The following is a 12159-nucleotide window of genomic DNA, read 5'->3' on the forward strand; positions in this document are numbered from 1 at the left end:
TTCATTTCAGCTTCAGAGCCAGCTTTATCACTTCAAAAGTCACCATCTCCAGCAGCATTTACACTATGTCATTGAAAATGCTGAGGTCAAAGCTCAAGGGGCAAAAGTTACTGAAAAGTCACATGACAAGAAGAAAGGGAACAAAGATGTCAGATCTAATTTATATTCTAGAATTGGCTTAGCTAAGGATATCAATCAAGGTATTAAGTAATGTTTTTTTGTTTAAATATCGGGGAACATACTTGTACTTTTTAATAATCTTTCATTAGATTTTTCTACACTTGAGTTCAGCACATTTGTTGTGTGCCATGTTTTCCAACTTTACATATGACATTCATTACATGTGCATTTCTTTTAAAATTTTTGTTGTGCATGCTTCATCACTAGTGCTTCAAAGATAGTATAAAATAAATGTACGTTAATTAGTATCCTTTTATAATCCAACAAACGCATAATACAGAAAAGAATGAGCTATGAATTATTCAAATAGAATTTTTTTTTGTTCTCTAACAATGTAAAATTCTTTTACATAAAGAATAAGGTTTTTTATTTGTCATTCCAATGTTCAATAAGAGGGTTGTTTGGCTGATTTGTGATTTCATATCTTGAAAAGTAAGAAATGTAAGGCAAATTAAAGCCTATAGAATTATGCAAATGTGGAAAAGAAAAACAAATTTAATTGTGAATTTAAAAAATAATTTAGTCAGACTACAACTTGTAATTGATTTTGAAAACATGTTTACAGCTTTTCTATAAAAGCATGCAAAGCAAACCTTTGATCAACTTGCTTGCTATGTTTGTTTGGATGTTTGTAAACAACAGGTAGGTAGTCTATTTCAGTCTGTTTACTATATACTAGAATTTGATTGGACAATAAACATTAACTTCATTTAAATGTTAAGTTTCACATTGTATGTCAATTTTTATTGTCCAATCAAATACCAGTATATATTAAACAGACTGAAACTCCGCCTACCCTTTTGTTTACAAACATCCAAGCAAACATAGCAAGCAAGTCGATCAAAGGTTTGCTTTGCATGCTTTTATAGAAAAGCTGTAAGGCAATCGCATTCTTCTGCCATATGTTTTTGTTTCTTTCACTTTCTAATCAGTAGTTTTTTTGTAAGAATTTCTTCTATGATTACTAATTTTAAATAAAAACAAAACTATTAATTACAGTTTTAAGAAACAGGTTATCTATTGGTAAGAAGATGCATGATTGATCATAAGAGAAGACAAGGGAAAGATAACACACAGTTTAATGACTATTGCATTGTGGGAAATTGTTAAGACCTGTATATTTTTCACTATTTTGTTATTGTTATTAAATGCGGAAAATATCCCTATGTATAAACTTGTTCTGTAAAGAAAATTAGAACAGCAGACATGAAAAACATAAAAATAATATCTGGCCAACAGGGTTTGCACTACAAATTGCAAAATTTAAACTCCACAGAAATAAATCACTTTAAAAATTAAAACAGTAAAATTGGTACAGTTAATACTGATTTCTCAGCTCAAAGCAGCATTCTACCTGTTTCTAAGCCTTGTGCACATAAATTTTGTATATAGTTATTCTATATGTATGCTCAGTCATTGAGGGAATTTTACTGTTAGAAGAATTGCTTCATATAAAAGCAAGATTTTTAGTCTTAAAAGTTTCACATGAAATCTTAAGATGGCCATCTACATATTTTTCTCTTGTCTTCTTCTTTCTTAAAATGAATTTCAACCAAGAAGATGATCCTTGTTCTGGCATTTAGGAATGAAATATCATATATCTGACATCTTGATCTAATTCTCTGATTTATAAAGTCTGTATATAGCACAACTGCATGCATGTCATATCACCATACTTCTTTTTAACGTATTTCAGCTAACATAGGTTTTCCTTTATTTGCAAGAGTTTCATGATAAATAAATATTTTTATACATCAGGCGGATATCTTGTTTGATGTTCACAATTACTTGAATTTTCTGAAATTACAAACAAACCATTGTTAAATATGTTTGAAATATTGACCCAAAGAAAAAATCAAAAAGAATTATTATGGAATTGAAAATAGTAAAGTGGTGGTAGTCTTCAAAGTGGGAGATAATCAATGATAAGGGAAATAATCCATACGTTTTTGAATACGAATACAAATTAAAGGTCGCAGAATGTCTTAAAAAATATTTCATATCAGGTTTGCTTTCAGACAACTTATACAGCTTTATTTAAATGGTTAGAAAATATAAGCCAGAGTTGTGGCCATTTGTCTTTGCCAATACTGGCTGTATCCTCTGTCAGCATATTTTTATCTCTCCTGATTGTTCAATGTGATTCTTTTGCATTATCACAAATGTTGATAAATTAAAACTGAAAACAGGGATAAGAAAATACGAAATTTTAATGAAAATTGACTTCAACCACATCTACGTCTAGGAAACAGAGTGCAAGCTTGAAAAATTAAATATTCATGTCAGATCGATCATTTGTTATAAGAAACATATTGTAATAAAATCTTTTATTTGCCAATGCATGTGCTTTATATTTCAGGTCTCCAAAATGAATTCAAATTTGCATGTTTTTATTGAATTTGGTTGAAATTTAAAATTAATGCTGTTTATGAAATCACACATACTATAATACATATTACAATATGCCATTTATAGGTTGCACTTTGTAAATACAGCTGTTTCTCAAACCACGCCTCTTTTGGGGAGATATATAATATTCATAGATATGTTAATTTGTTAATGTACTGGTTCCCATTTATGATCTCTGTGTTTCATCTCATAGAGACATCACTTGGAAATGTAACCAGTATAGAAAAACATGGTAGCGCCTAAATTTTAATTCTTAGTAAGTCCAAATATGAAGGTAAGGGTAGTATAGAATTTTAGTATAAGTTTAAACTCTTAGAAGTTCAGGGCATATAAATGTTGAAAATATGCCGCACAGCCCTATATTTTGACCTTTGAATAAAATAGTAGTGCATATAAACTTTCCATTCTGGGATATTATTTTTCACGAAACTTCATAGTAAAAGTGTCACAGTTTTAGCCGCAAAGGGAGTTCCTATGGGAAATTGCATTGTCTATATTTACAGAATTGCAACCTATATAGGGTTAAAAAATAGAACATACAGAATTTCACAAAATCTGGTTTATCTCAGATATTTTAAAGAATTTAACTCAAATATGAAGTTTTATAAATATTTCATGAAGATTGAGAAAATCCTGAGCCTAAACTATGATGACTCAGCATAAATTCACAGTTTACAGTATGCATGGTTTACTTAAAGCCCTGAATTCAAAATAAATTCATAAAATATGCCTATTTGTGATTTAAATTGTTTAGAAGTGCTTATATTTACTCTTCGCAGTCATTGCAACTCATTGATCCTTCCTAGATAATTTTGTTGGGTTATTTTTGTCCAGTCGATAACCCAAAAGTAAGCCGTAAAACCTAAATGTGTTTTTTTGTGACCGCGGCATTAAAAAGTACAAGCTAGAATTACAAAAAGACCTCAATTAAACTTACAATAGTGTGTTCTATCCTAATATATACTAAATACTCCACATTGCTAGAAACAGGGAAAATATTTAGGAAATGTGAGGCCCCAGGGGGCAAAAAACAGAAAAAAAATGCCTACCCTGGGTAATAAAACAGATAATTTAACTTGTAAATGCTATGATTTTATTATTTTCAAGGTCTTTTGTAAACAAAACAATAACTGTGCTGGAAAGTTATGCAAAAATAAGATGTAAGCAGTCATTTCTATCAAACTTTTAGTGAATTTATGCACCAGACTGATATCTACTTAAATACAATTTTGCAAATATGGCTTTGTTTAGACACTTCTAGTTCATACATTAACTAACCTATGTTAGTTATATGGTTAGAGATGATACTGTTGTGACAAGAATTCTCAACTGACCATTTGAGACAGAAGTTGTGAACTTTCATTAACAAATAGGCATACAGTAAGATGTGGACTGGAGACACAGACAGGATTGGATACTTTGTATAATCTTGAATGTTGGAATGATTAACTACTTAACAATACATTTATAATATTTTAAAATGCTTTCAATTTGTTATCAGAATAGTTTCAAACATGTTTTAGACATTTCATGTCAGAAAACATGCACATATGGTAAGCTGGCAATGATTAAAGTCTTGTTTTCAAATTCTTTAAAAAAACTGAAATAGGGGTAGGGGTATAAAATGTACTGTAAAAGGAAACTTAGAGTATATGCAGTGATTTCCTTAAGGCAATAATTCTGATAAATAAATATTGTTGTGAGAAAAAGTGTTTTTAGAAGGTTTTCTATTTGAATAAATGTTTGTATAGGTTGCACTTTGTAAATACAGCTGTTTCTCAAACCACGCCTCTTTTGGGGAGATATATAATATTCATAGATATGTTAATTTGTTAATGTACTGGTTCCCATTTATGATCTCTGTGTTTCATCTCATAGAGACATCACTTGGGAATGTAACCAGTATAGAAAAACATGGTAGCGCCTAAATTTTAATTCTTAGTAAGTCCAAATATGAAGGTAAGGGTAGTATAGAATTTTAGTATAAGTTTAAACTCTTAGAAGTTCAGGGCATATAAATGTTGAAAATATGCTGCACAGCCCTATATTTTGACCTTTGAATAAAATAGTAGTGCATATAAACTTTCCATTCTGGGATATTATTTTTCACGAAACTTCATAGTAAAAGTGTCACAGTTTTAGCCGCAAAGGGAGTTCCTATGGGAAATTGCATTGTCTATATTTACAGAATTGCAACCTATAACTACTGTGGATTCATTTGTTTTCCAGGGTACCAATTTTCATGAATTAATACAATAAAGTATATTTGTTGGATATTTGATTTTGTGACTTTGCCAAAGATCACATACAAACCTATAAGTGTTTCTCATTTTTTGTTTTTTATATAGATTAGACCTTTGGTTTTTCAGTTTGAATGGTTTTACACTAGTCTTTTTGGTGCCCTTTATAGCTTGCTGTTCGGTGTGAGCCAAGGCTCCGTGTTGAAGGCCGTACTTTGACCTATAATTGTTTACTTTTTACACATTGTGACTTGGATGGAAAGTTGTCTCATTGGCACTCATACCACATCTTCTTATTTTTATCTATACACAATTTGTTGTTTTTTTAACATTTGAATTCGTGGTTTTTGTTTTCACAGAAAGAAGCAGTAGTGATGACGAGATAGAGATACAAGATGTCAGAAACTCCTCAACAGAAATAGATGAAACTGAACGTAAGTGCAGTCAGTTTTATTGATACACTGATGGAAGGTGTTTCATCAGCCAGCAATTAGCCAATTTAACGTTACCTCTATCAAAAAAATATGATACCCATCCCTAATCAATGTGGATCCTGATTGATTGATTGTTGGTGTTTAACACCACTTTTAACACTTTTACACATGCAGGGTTCAAAATCACAACCTCAGTATTTCCAGGCTAGTGATACAGTAGATAAACCACTAAGACCACTCGACCACCCAGGACCATGTGGATCTTGTACTTTGATTGATTGATGACTTCTTAGAACTTTGGAAATTTTACTAATGATGATTTTCTTTCACATAGATAAAAGTACCTTTACGCAAAAAAAATCTTTTATGAAACATAATTAGTGAGGACAGTTACACTACTTAAATATTACTGTTTTGTTATTTCAGAAATTTTTGTGATTGTGATTTGATTAAGAAAAAATTGTGGAGGGATTAGTTTTGCAAAAATAAAAAACTTATATTGTAAATTTTGATAGCAATTATTTGTATGCAACATCTTGTGAAATTGCAATCATTAATTTTACATATTTGTCAATTGTTCAACAATTTCAATAACAAATGCATGGACAAATATCTGAATCTACAGTATATATATCAATTGATCAGATTTAACAATTTTTTAAAGTGTCAAATAACTGGTTTATCATTGATTAGATTAGTATATTGATGATTTTTAGATATTTTCAACCAAAATATAATTACTCTATTTAACACTCAGATACTGAGCAGTTATTTACAATGTAAAAAAAATTAATGTTGCACTAAGTCTTAATGCTTTATTATTTGACAGTGATAATAAGAGATAGTGAAGCTGTGTCAGATGATTTGTTTAGTGTGGTTTTCCATGCTCAGTCGTCCAGGAGTCCATGGAAATACCTTTTAGTCAGTGGCGTTACAGTTTATAATCCAATACTCACAGAATTAGCTGTTTGTCTAGAGGTTTGTTTGTGATTGTTAGTTTTTCTTAGAAAGTATTCTTGATTCTTTTTTAAGATATTTTATTTATTTTACTCTTTAAAACATCAGTTATGGAGCAAATAATTTGAATTCAGTACTTATTGCGATGTTTTTATTAATGCAAAAAATGTGACAGGATGTTCTTTGCTGTAATAAAAACTAATATTTGTATTTATGCTTGTAATGTAATACAGCGTTATTTAAAATGACATTGATAAATTGATTGGTCGTCAGTGAGTTGCAGTCATAATTTGTGATCTTCGAAGGTCAAATCTAAGTTAATTAAATGGTGTCCAGTCCCAAAATGTTGAAACTTTTTATTATTTTTTATTATGTCATAAATCAAATTTGAGAGTTTGTGTCAATTTGGTGGACATGAATTTGGCAGCTTATGTCCATTTAACAGATATATTTTATATCAGGTTAAAAACAAATAGCAATATAACTATAGTAAAAACAATATTAAAATTGTGTGTAAGATTTTGGGAAACCTAAATTTAAATCAATTATGTAAACTTTTTCTTGTTGAGCCAAATTATATATCAAAATTCCATTTAGCAAACATATTAAACACTACTGTTTTATTAATGATAGAACATATTTGGTTGGATTGTCTAAAATGACCTGACAGATTATATTGTGCTTCACAAATCTTTTTCATGTGTTGTTTCTAATGAAGAAGCAGTATAGTTAGGAGATAACTATATTGTATTTTAAGCTTCGACGGCATCAATTAGTGATTTGATGCTGTCAGAGCTTAAAATACAATATAGTTATCTCTATTCTATTGAAACTGACAGAAAACAACGTCAAATCATACATTTAAAATCTGTCATACATCGTCTGCGCTTGCACTTACGGTTTCATAGCATCAATTGTGAAATGATGCCATGAAAATTGGGTGACGTTATCCAATCAAAATGAATATTACAAATGATGTTGCATTAAAATTGCCAGTGACAAATATTTATAGTACTTATACATTAGATAGTATAAGAATAAGAAGATGTGGTATGACTGCAAATGAGAGAACTTTCCACCAGAGACCAGATGATGCAGAATCCAGCAACCATAGGTCATCATACGGCCTTGAACAATAAATAAAACCTATAACACAGCAAGCTATAAAAGGTCCCGAAATGACAAATGTAAAACAATTCAGATGAGAAAACTAATGTCCTAATTTTTGCACAAAGCAATAAACAAAAAACAAATATGATATACAGCAACAAACAACAACCACTGAATTACAAGCTCCTGACTAGGTCTATATTGTTAAGATTAACACAGTGCATTTTATTTTTATTTGTATCAGAATGCCAGTCTGATAACCTGTATGTGTGGCTGGTTAGTTTGTATGATGAATGAACAGGAACATGACAGATTTCTAGAGGATTATGGGAAAACAATATGGAAGTGGAACATAAAAAACCTGAATCATCTGATAGAAATCTACCTTAAACATAAATGGAACAGAACTTTGAAGACATGTTTTCATATATTTCTGCCGGTAATTATTTTTACTAGCTTTTTTCTTATTTGGACAGTTTAGTGACATTTTGCTATTACATGTATAAATCTTTGCAACCATATAGTCATATATAAATCAGTGCTTACACCATAGACAAAAACTTGGACCTGTATAAACTTTCATATACTCATATTGTCTAGATAGAACAAATTTGTAAATTTTTCAAAAAAAATAGTATAAATTAGAGCTCTGACTTCATGTAAATTACATTTTCTAATTTCAATGAGTAACTGTTCCATACTTTCATTATGATCATTTGTGAACTGAAGTCTACAATCATAAAATAATTTATTTAAAGTATGGAAAGTTTATTAATTGGAATTCAACATGACAACAGGAAATTATAAGTTATTATTTTTATAAATTTTAGGATTGCACCATACTACCCTTTTTGAAGTTCTCAGCTGAATTGATAGACACTAGAGATCATACACTATGTAGAAAACATCTACAAGAGTTTAAGGAAGCTGTTTCTTGGGTATGCTTGATATTTTAGGTTTTTATTTTAAAAATTATGTTATTTTATTTTATATACAAGTTAAAAGTACTGATGATTTGGTGTTTGTTTAACCTAAATGATTTAAAATGAGAGCAATAGTACTGTGGATTCATTTATTTTCGTGGGTACCAATTTTCGTGGATTGATGAAAACCTGCATTTTCGTGGATATTTGATTTCGTGGTTTTGCCAAAGTCTGCATACAGCCCTATAGAAAATTTGCAGTTCGTTGAACATTTAAATTCGTGGTTCACCTGTACCCACGAAATCCACGAAAATTGGTATCCAACGAATAATAATGAATCCACAGTACATGTGCTACGGTACATTTACTTCAATCAACTTTCTTGTTTTATATTTTAATTGTTTTTGGTAGAATCTCATGAGAGAATTTTGCTATTTCGTTTACTGTGGTTGTCTATTAACCTTTTTTTTTTGAGTTATCAGTAGCTAAATATTTTGGAAAATTGAAGCAAAGTTGAGGTACTTCATTGATTTTTTTAAAACAATTATTTAAGAATTGAATGCTTCTTTTTGTAAATTTATTGGGGTGTTATAAAAGCATTGACTGAAGTACATTTTGTATGAAGTGCGTAAGTGCTTCATTCTAAAAATGTGCGCACGGTCAATGCTTTTACAACCCTATAAAATTACTAAAAGAAGCATTCAATACTTATAATAACATTTTTTTGCTAGGATCATGAAAACCTGATTTCTATCAAGTTTTTTTTTTATTTACCTGTGCACTGTATTGTGGAAGCTCCTGTTATCATGAATGTTACATTTCATTTTGAAATTAAGGTTAATTTCAGAATGACGTGAGATTGCTGTTAGCAAATCAAAATAACCTATTATAATGAAACATACATGTAATGAAATTATTGACAAAGGAAGATAACTCCAATTCAAAATATTCATCTTTTCTTTCCTAAATTTCTAAATATAATTTAACATTTAATTTTATGTTGACATTGCAATATTAAAGCAATCTTCACCCTTCAGTGCTCACAACCATCTTTAATATAAACATGAGGGGTGAAAGAAAACATAAATTTTCATGATATTCAGTAGTATCAATAACACTTGTTCACATATTGTATTAACAGGCAGCTTCCTCAGAGGGAAATGATTATCAGCAGAAGACAGTTTTATATGATTCTGATTGGATACAACAAACAACATACAAGATATTACTTCATCATTTTACACATACAACAAATCTCTATGATTTACATCAGCTTCTGAAAATTCTTGACACTGAAAGTGCTGTTTTGTTGTTTAAATTTGATGGTAACTATTTCTTTAATTGTAATACATGTAATATACATTGAATATTTAATGATGTTTATTTTTCTGGTCAGAGATTAACAGTTGTTTTGGGTATTCCTAATTTTGAAGTTTTTATCATTTTCTTGTGTAACCACTGAAAACACGTGTGCATGCATTTATGATTGTGATTGTTAAACAATGTACAAAATTTGGGATAAATTATTGTATGCTGCATTTAAATTTTTTCTACACCTAAACTGTCACAGTTTTGGGAATAAAAAAAAAAATCTGAAACATTTCTGAATTTACAGTATTTAAAGCTGATTTGATACATGAGATATTGGCTGATTTTCTGTACTACTGGTACTAGAAATTCACAAATTTTAACAAACAAGTTCTATTCTATTATTATGACCCTGTTCTTGGGCAGCCATAATAGACATAAAACAACTAAAGCTAAATTAGTTTTTGGGATTCTTGTCATTGCCTTGGGCCAGTACAGCTATTTTCAACCCAGTGTGACAAGAAAACTGTCCTTGGTCATCATACAGGTTCATCATGAGATCCATGATGTAATAATAATGTTGTACAATTTGTTTAGTTCCAGATTTTGGAAAACTTTCTAGACTTCTTAATATAGCAGTGAATAACCAGGTATTAGACGTAAACTTTCCACAGCTGATATCATCTAAGGATCAATTTGATACTGAATGTCAACGAGTTGTCATGGTGATGATACACCAAGGTTTCTTCCAGGCTGCTAGGGATTTATCAACAGCAGCTAAACTTAGTTCTGATCATGTGACTCTGTCTGAGGTTAGTTTGTATGGTTATGATGATGTTGATGTTGATGACATTTCACTCTTTTAAGAAAGGAAAAGTAACAGGGAAATAAGTTAGGTGTAAGTGAAACTAAATATCAGTGTTTGTTTACATTGCTATATTGCAATCACCTTGTCCTTCCGTTCCTTCAACAAAACTTTTCGTCAAGTTTTTCTGAAAAACTACGAAAATAGAGTGACTTAATAAATATTTGGTCAGCAGCTTGGCAGTGATGTGTTGTAGAGTGTAAGCACTTTTTTTTTTATCTGTTAGATATCTACTTCCTGTTTGCGGATACTTTGAACTTTTCAATTTGTTGAATAGACTTAAAATTTCCTCTCAATATTCTCCAATACTACTTAACAGAATGACTTCATATTTGGTCAGCAACTCAAAAGGGGTGAAATGTAATGTGTGTGTGCTTTTCAGATTCCTGTTTTCCAATACTGAAAATTATAAGTGACGAATGCTTAGCATACCAAGACATGCATTCTTATTTCATTTTGAATTTGGTCATTATACCGTTTATCACTTCTTAATTTTTATATTTTATTCTTATAATAACTTAGCCACAGTTATTTGTTAGATAATTACATACTTACTTTTTAGGTGAGAAACAAGAAACAGCAACTACAGAAATCATCAGTTTGGATGTCAGCAACGGCTAGAAATAAATTCTGGTTGAAATGTTCGGAAATATTCAAGAAAAACAAGGCAGAGAGTATCATATCCCAGTTTTACAAGGCATGTTACAAATAATCATTTGATGGTTCTTACAGCTCTAATCATAATGCTAGCAAGACAAAGGTTTGTTTGGCTTGCTTGCTTTGTTTGTATCAATGTTTGCTCAAGCATTGTAATTAAGATTGACATTTGAAAACAACATAAAAAGGCGGATTTAAACTTGTATATATTATATCTAAATTTGATTGGACATTATCAAATAATAAAATTTACCTATACACAGTGTTGTAAATGTGCACTTGTGGTTCCCAATTAATGATTTAATATCAGTTTTATGTTTTGAGAGTGTAAAATGTGATAATATGTATTTATAGTTTCTGTGACTTTTTAATGCACAGAAAGCGTACGTTACACTTTTAGTTATTAACTATATTATCAGTGCCAAAAATGGCGCAATTTCGTCATGTACTGTTCAAAGCGCAGCCATTTGGTAAATATTCTAAGTATGGATCCAAAACTACACAAGAAGCATAAGCTAAAGTTAATATATGCTTTATCTTAATAGATTTACCTATTTTCTTACGAAGAAAGGATCGTTTTGAGTCGAGGACTCCCATGTTTTTGTCAGCGTTTGACGTTTCATTTCTGTTCCGGCTTAGAATATTTACTTCCGGTATTTTAAAAATAAATACCAGTGCAAAGGTCAAATTCCTGAGTCTTTGCTGTTTACATTTTGGCAAATGCAAAGATCCCGGGTGGTTCCTTTAGAGGTAAGAAGCAGCGCAGATAGCTGTATGCCTCGCATGGTCTAAATTATTTACTATACACATATCGTTTGGCAATTCCTTATCCTAGTTCCAAAAACACATGCGAAATATTATTATTGAGATCAGCTCCGCCTATTTAAGCAAATTTACATGACAAATTATTTATAGACAAGTATCTTGAGAATACTTTGGAAATTACATGTTAAATATATTACGATAGTTTAGTCTGTACATTGTTGCGTTGTGCCGTAATAAATATATTATTTTACTACGAATTATTCATTTACGCTACCAATATTACCGTGGAGAACATAGGCCTGATGAAAGAC

At 30.4% G+C, this 12159-nt stretch overlaps 1 protein-coding gene across 1 annotated transcript in view; it reads left to right on the forward strand.

Moving 5' to 3' along the window:
- The window catches only part of LOC127733520 (spatacsin-like), a 75704-nt gene that overhangs the window by 32413 nt on the left and 31132 nt on the right, over positions 1-12159 (forward strand). Inside the window, exons 22-30 of the mRNA XM_052242872.1 lie at positions 11-200; positions 1180-1203; positions 5189-5263; positions 6093-6241; positions 7575-7769; positions 8161-8268; positions 9395-9578; positions 10159-10373; positions 10989-11123. Coding sequence (XP_052098832.1) covers positions 11-200; positions 1180-1203; positions 5189-5263; positions 6093-6241; positions 7575-7769; positions 8161-8268; positions 9395-9578; positions 10159-10373; positions 10989-11123 — 1275 coding nt within the window. The remainder of the gene's footprint in view (positions 1-10; positions 201-1179; positions 1204-5188; positions 5264-6092; positions 6242-7574; positions 7770-8160; positions 8269-9394; positions 9579-10158; positions 10374-10988; positions 11124-12159) is intronic.

This window comes from Mytilus californianus, unplaced genomic scaffold (assembly GCF_021869535.1).
Source record: "Mytilus californianus isolate M0D057914Y unplaced genomic scaffold, xbMytCali1.0.p SCAF_3, whole genome shotgun sequence".
NCBI lineage: Eukaryota > Metazoa > Mollusca > Bivalvia > Mytilida > Mytilidae > Mytilus > Mytilus californianus.